General features: G+C 36.3%; 1 protein-coding gene across 1 annotated transcript; it reads right to left on the reverse strand.

Annotated features, from left to right (window-relative positions):
* Positions 1–302: 302 nt before the first annotated feature.
* On the reverse strand, positions 303–3,577 carry LOC110796322 (purple acid phosphatase 2). The gene is made up of 8 exons (XM_022001382.2): positions 3,108–3,577; positions 2,626–2,826; positions 2,167–2,278; positions 1,836–2,065; positions 1,512–1,650; positions 936–1,156; positions 730–851; positions 303–632 (listed from the first exon to the last, which is right to left on the reverse strand). The coding sequence occupies exons 1-8, from the start codon at positions 3,303–3,305 to the stop codon at positions 434–436; spliced, it is 1,422 nt and encodes a 473-aa protein (XP_021857074.1). The 5' UTR covers positions 3,306–3,577; the 3' UTR covers positions 303–433.
* Between the last annotated feature and the right edge of the window lie 3,757 nt (positions 3,578–7,334).

The following is a 7,334-nucleotide window of genomic DNA, read 5'->3' on the forward strand; positions in this document are numbered from 1 at the left end:
ACCAAATGGCTTACTCGCACATATGCTTCACATTCACAAGGGATCTCAAACTCCACAATTGAAGGATCATAATCATGATGGGATGTTTGTTATTGTACAAGCACTCTTAGCCGTTGAGAAAACCAGGAATTTTGACCAGAAAAAACCATTCAGTTGGGATCTCAATGACCCCCCTCCAGCAGATTTTAACTGAACCATATCGTTTAAAATGATACTTCGTATGTAGGTGTAGACTCAGTTGTTGTACCTTATGCCAATAATGGCTACTCTTTTTTACATTTGTTTTGTTCATCACCAAGTACTAGATCTGTAATTTTACATCTCACTTGAAACCATTATATATAAACCTTATGATAGCAAAGTGCACAAATAGACAACAGAGATATTGAAAAGAAAATGAGATTTACTGGCAATATGTTTAAAAACAATAGTACTAAATGACAGCGCTAGAAGTTTCAGCAACAGGATGCCAGAATCTATTGAAAAACCACATTGAATCTGCTTTCACAGCTGAACCATCTTGGTTACGGTGCCAACTATAGAAAGCATGAGTCCGATTCTTAATATCAAGAATGGCATGTCCGAAGCTGGCTTCTCGAAAAGCTGAGTAAAACGGCTGTGGTTGAGTCATACTGCAGATTTATAAATTAAATGTTAGGGCCACAGAAAAGAGGGGAGGGAATAAGGATTGGTTCTTAATCACAACATAAGGCGGTGTAGTTGTCTTACTTTGTTGCTAAACCTTCTAGATTTCCTCCATCTCCAATTGTTATATAAACAGGTGCAGATTGGTCTTCAACTGGTCTGCATTCGCCATTGACAATGGTGTATCCGATATTTGATATACGTTTCTGCATTATGTTTCAGAAATTCAAATAAGTAGTTTTCAGGTGAGAAGAACAAAGCCTCATGTAAGTAAAGTAAGTTGAACTTACAGATCTCTCATAAGCATGAACATGACCAGCAAAGACGATATCAACTTTGTGTTCGACAAACCAGGGCTCATACATGACTCTCATTGACTCTCCTTCCATGTAATGGTAATTGTAGCTATTGTACCATGGGGAATGCACCAGAACTATTAGCCAAGGAGTCTCACTCCTGTCAACCTTTGGCAGCTCCTCTTCGAGCCATTTATACTGTGGGGTGTACTTTCCTGTGGAGAAATCACCATGTATAATTCACATGTATGATAATTATAGTGGCTAAACAGAAAGAAAGCTGTCCTATTCTCCAAATACCAATTAGTCATAGTAAGCAATATGCTTTGAAGTTTAAAGGGGGTCCTTAGATGAGGCAAGTACCGACAAGTGTAATATGCAGAGTGACCTGTTTTGTTCAAGCATTATTCTGATATTTTGGGACAAATTAGCAAGTACTATTACCCTTGTTTACAGACAGTATAACCAATATTATTGTCTGACAAATATTATAATTACAAATGAAGTTCAAGCTTCAGACTTTTCGAAATCCATTAACATTTAAATCATAGCTGAGATTAAGGGATTTACCATATGCAGAGTATGTTGATAAAACAATTATGTAAGCAGGGCCTCTCTTGATTGAGTACCAAAAAGGAGCTGTACTGTTTGATGCTCTATAAGGTGTGCGATACCGGTTCTTAAACGGCTTGAAAGGCTTTGTTTCACCCTGTGATAAAATAGCTGACTATAAGTGACATTGTATAATTTAGCAGGATGCAAACTGAAGGCAAGTTATAAAGAATATAGAAACTAAAGATGCAAGAAAACTGGTTCCTAGTAGACTACTTTCCTTAACTTGTTTGGTTATCCAAAGAATAAATTTAAGGGAAAACAAAGGGTTCAAGTATATACAATTTCAGGAGCAAAATCAATCTCATGATTCCCTGCAGTCCAAATCCAAGGCTGGTAGGCAACACTTCTCTCAACAAATCTGGCCCAAGAATCCCATCTTCTATTATCATGGTTAGGGTAGTTATCAGCATATGAAAGATCTCCAACAAACAAAACAGCTTGCCCTTTGACCGGGTTTTGTTCATAATGAGTTAGAGTAGAGTTTGAATCATAACTTTGTCCTAGATCACCTGCAAATATGGCTTACCTAGTTAGATTAGGGAAAAGGAAATCTAACATTAAAAAACTAACCTCCGAGTTTCGTGAATATTGTGAATCACAAAGAACTTACCTATAAGACCAAAAGTGTAAGGGACATCAGGACCGACTTTAGGCGGAGTCTTGAACCAGAATGTTCTTGGAGTTTGTCCAACACCTACTTCATAGTAATATTTCGTGTCATACTGCAAAACATAACAAACAACATGATGATTAATGTACCAATTATACTCCCAAGTCAAATATAAAGAAGCATTCAACAAGGCTTGCAGTTTATTAGTAGTGATATGAAATAACCAAACACAGATTCTCAGCAAGGATATTTACAGACAGATAGCATTAGACACCAAAAATGTTACACCGTACCAATTTGCCTTAAAAATACGCAAGATTAGCGAATTAGGTAATACTGTTAGTGATTCAAGACTCTCAGCAAGCATATATTTACAAACAGGTAGCAGACACTAAAAGTTGAACCAATTTCTAATACATACAGAAGTACTGAATAAAAGAACCAACTTCAAAATCTAACCTTCAAATTCCTGAGGGTACAGTGATGAATATACCCAGAAGTATAGTTATGATACTTGTACTTTGACATTTTGCCCTTAGCTGATCTCTTATCCTTGCTTTTCTCTCTCCAGTACACAACCTTATCAGAACCTGGTTCCTCCATTGTTACCCATGAAACAATCATTGCTTTTCCTTCATGATCACCTTGAGTAATATGAACCTTCACACACCCCCACAAAAACAAATTTCAAAATTTCAACTCAAAACCCACAAGAACAAGAAAATGGGATATATTCCACCCAAAATCATGGCATACCCAGAATTTATTTCAGTAAAAAGATGCAAAATTTGGATTAAAGATAAAATTGAACTGACAAATAGCTAAATCGGCATCAATTAAATCATAGACAAAGCGAGTTTAGTTGGTGAAGTTTTCAGGGTGGTATCGAGACAGGGGATCGTATTTCGTCTACATCATAGAGAGGAGAGAAAGAAACAAACCTGTTGAGGAGCATTGTAGCCTGGAGGAACAGAGAAGACATCACTATCAAGAGGCATATCAATGGATTTCTCAACTTCTCTGACAAAATTACTTGTTGTTCCTCCATGACAAATCAATGCTTGGTTCAAAATCAAACCCAGAACATAAAAAACACAGAAAGTTGAACCAATTTGAGAAAGACCTCGAAACAGACCCATTTCAATTTCTTTTGAAGTTGGGAAAAATTGGAGAAAATTATCCCCAATTAACAAAACTATGCAAACTTTCTCTTACTCCCCTTTTAATAATTTCTTAAAATTTTAGCATTTTCATTTCCATGAGAATAGGAGAATATTCAGAGTTGAAATTCGCATAAATGTGAAAGAAATCAAGAAGATTTATGTGATTGATTATTGGCTGGGTGGCATGGGTTAAGACTTAAGAGCGGTAAAGGGAAAAAAACAAGGATATTAAAGTATGGGGGGATTATTTCATGATTGTAAAGTCAACTATTGACTTTACAAGTCTGAGAATCTTGGGATTGCGTAAGGACGATAAGGATTGGCCGAATCATTTGACTCTTCTTCCAATCTTTTTGGTTTTGCGTTGCTTTTAGGACAGGGCGTTATTTGTTCAATTGATTTTTTTTATTTTATTTTTTTTGACCTCGAGAGAACAGATGAAAGTAAAACTAAGAAAAGAAAGTAGCAATAAAGGAAAAAAAAACAAAAAATGACACAGACTAACCTGACTCCCTTGCGAATATTGCAGAAAGACAATGTTCTTGTATGTCGATCTTCGCACAGTCATGCGCTTGTTGGACTTGGTCATGATCTACCTTGTATATGACACATCGATTGAAGAATCTGCCAAAGGTCTGAATCCGCTCAATTGTCCATTATTGATGAAAGTCTTGCACTTGCTGCTTCTGCAAGGATGTAACCATGATAGAGGAGTCAGATAAAATGAAAAGCGAGTGTATGGAGTGAGCTAAATCTCATTCCATTCCATATAAGCATGCTAGACTCTCTGAATGAGATGCAAAGTGTGACATGCCCCAATCGCAACCTTGCATTGGATTTCCTAACTTGTTTGCACTTCTTGTCAAATACCATCCCGCACCCGCCAACATGTGTCCTTTTTCTAGAGGGTGTCAATATGTAGTCGAAAGTCGGTCGGGCCTTCAATGTGTTTTCAAATTTCAACTTTCCAGAACCCCGGAGGTTGAATTGTTGTTGTTGTGGTAACTTTGTTGGTGCTGACGTGTCACCCTTTGCACGGAGGTATCAAGTATGCGCTGACACGATCTTCCTACAAGCTACAAATTAACAAGAATATTCCCGTAGGAATATTCTCTCCTATGCTTAAGTAAGTATTTGCTAGAGAGGGAAAGCAATGTCTAGAGAGAGAGAAAATAGGGAAAGTTTAGAGAGAAGGCAGAGTTATGTTGCTTTGTAATGTGTAATCTATTAAGGAGAAAGAAAACATGCCCCCCTTTTTGCATGGAAAATGGGTGTATTTATAAGGCTTCAAATTAGGGGAAACCCTAATGGAGAAAGCCTATGATTGGCTGATCATTCTTGGAATGACAAGTATCACATCAGATGTGATACATAGTATGTATTGCCATGTTGGGTCTTGGGCCTATTAATAAGTGAATACTCTACTATGTTTGGAAAACGTTGAATGGTGCCACATTGGCAAGACAACTTGAGTGTTCGCTGATTTGGCATTATGGAGGACACGTGTCAAGCTATCATCAGGACACGACGTCCAACTATTTTTTGCCACATCATTTGCCCCTCAAAGGGGGTCTTATCTTTTTACAAGGTAAATTTGTAATCCCCAGTAAATTTATAAAGCTCATTAATATATTTTAGCGTATAATTAATTATATTTAAATGAAATTGGTTAATTTTGGTAATAAATATATATATATATATAATAAATATATATATATATATATATATATATATATATATATATATATATTTATTTATTTTATTTAAATGCATTATAAATATTTTAATAATTTATGAAATCAAACATTTTTAGAATCATAATTCGAAAACGATTTGAAACATAGAAACACTTCAGTTTTGGAAAAGTATTTCTAATCGGATTCGGACTCGAACACTTTTAAAATTAGAAAAGGAATCATAATCTTAGCCCAATTAAAATACCTAAGCCCCAAATAAACCCCTCAAAACCCAAAAGTTTACCCACACAATTAAATCTCTCTCCTCTCAAACTCACAACTCACGTACGTTATTTTGCTTCCCCTCTCTCTTTCACGTAAAAGAACTCCTCCCTCTCTTCTCAATTCCGCCGAACACCAACCCCCACCATCCGTCCTTGCCGTCAGCCACCAACCGCGCTACGCCGACTGCCCAGCACCACTACCTAGTCGCCGACCTCTCTTCTTCTCTTCCTTCGCCTTCGCAAACACCATCTCTCTCTCCTCCCTAATCGTGCTTCTCTCACAACCACCACCACCACCTGGTCGCTGATGTTGTACCATTCCCTTGCTTCACCATACTAGCCATCGCTGCAGTCAGGCCGTCGCTTTCGTCTCCTCCTCTTTGCTTTCTTCTTTCGCACGCAACCAGCACCACCACCCACCTACGCCACCGGCTACGGTGTCTAGCCTCCGCGACCGCCTAGATCCCGCTACCGCGCCTCCTTGCCTGCTATCGCCGCCCCTTGTTCGTCGGCCAGCTCTTTCTCTCTCTTTTTTTGGTTAATTCTTAAACCCTTAAAACTAATTAATGTTTAGTTATGTTTTAATAATTTAATTTATGTTTCTTGAATGAAATTTATATTTTTTATTATTAAGTTATGAATTTTATATTATATATTTTACATAATTAATAATTTAATGTTCAGAATATGTAATTGAATTGAAATAAGGGTTTTAATTATTTAAAGCATGAATTTTTAAGGTTTTAACAGTTTTAAATCATGGTAGGATGATTATAGGTTATTAAAGTCATGGTTTTTATGATTTTAAGCATGTTGAATATATTTTGGAGTAGTTTTAAATCACCTTATATTGCTGGAAATTTGTAAAGGGCATGTTTATTGAAGTTTATGATAATTGGTGATCATTAGTGTAGTAATCAATATGCTAGGAGGTCAAGTAGTTAAGTTTTGATATTGGGGAAGGTTCTATCTATGTTTAGGAAGAGTTTGAAGCACCCTAATATTGCTGAAAATTCAATGTGAATTGATATGAATCTATATTGGTTGTTTTTAGGTGGATAATTCTCCGTAGGCGGCTTTTGAATTATTAAACTGGTCTTGCAATTTTTTTACACAAGGTATGTACATACCTATGTGTTTGTGGATGTGATTCTATGAATGGAAACTTTGTTGAAATCATGTATGACTTGATTATTTCGGGAATTGCATGTTCGATGCCCTTGGATTAATATGTTGAGCATATAATTTTATTATGAGATTTATATTATGTTGGCATGATTGATTTATGCAAGCATGATTGATTTAGGAACTTTATATTATTTATATATTGGTATGGATCATGATTGATCGATGTTCCCTTTTAATATTTCACTACTTTATTAGGACCGTGGGCCTTATTTGGTACGTTGATATTTTATGCATGCAAGGTAGTTTGACCATTGGTTAAGGATTGATTGAATTAAAGTTGGAATTAATCTTAGATTGAATGTTGCGTGATCATTTGTTTAATCCTAAGATAAAAGAAGTTGCGATTATTTGTTGATTATACTATTCATGTTGTTGATGAGTCATAACAGTGTTAATTGGTAAATCATGTAAAGTGAAACCGGATAGCAATAGCTTTAGACTGTGCGCGTCTGAAGTGACGGACAATCAGGAGTTGAGGTTCATGGTGGTAGCCCATGGCCTTTTCTGGGACCGGATTGATCAGCGTGTTCTATTTTATTTAAAAGGTTCCTCGATATCGTAGGTCACTGGGGTTACGGAGTCGCGCCCGTACCTCGTCTTCCTTAGTGAAGGCTTCTAGTTAGACGACTCGGTCCATTGACTATTCTAATTAAAATAATATTAATGCTATAAAATTCTAGTCTAGTCAGATGTGATCTTCAAGTTAATATGTTTTGGTTGACCTTACTTATATGTATTAGTATCATGTTAGGATTATTCGTTTAATAGAATCATGTTAGGATTATTATTAATTTATTATGTAGTACTCAGCTTTGCTGATTACGTGCTTTGTTTGTGTATGTTGATCATGGCTATGC

This window comes from Spinacia oleracea, chromosome 4 (assembly GCF_020520425.1).
Source record: "Spinacia oleracea cultivar Varoflay chromosome 4, BTI_SOV_V1, whole genome shotgun sequence".
Classification (NCBI taxonomy): Eukaryota; Viridiplantae; Streptophyta; class Magnoliopsida; order Caryophyllales; family Amaranthaceae; genus Spinacia; species Spinacia oleracea.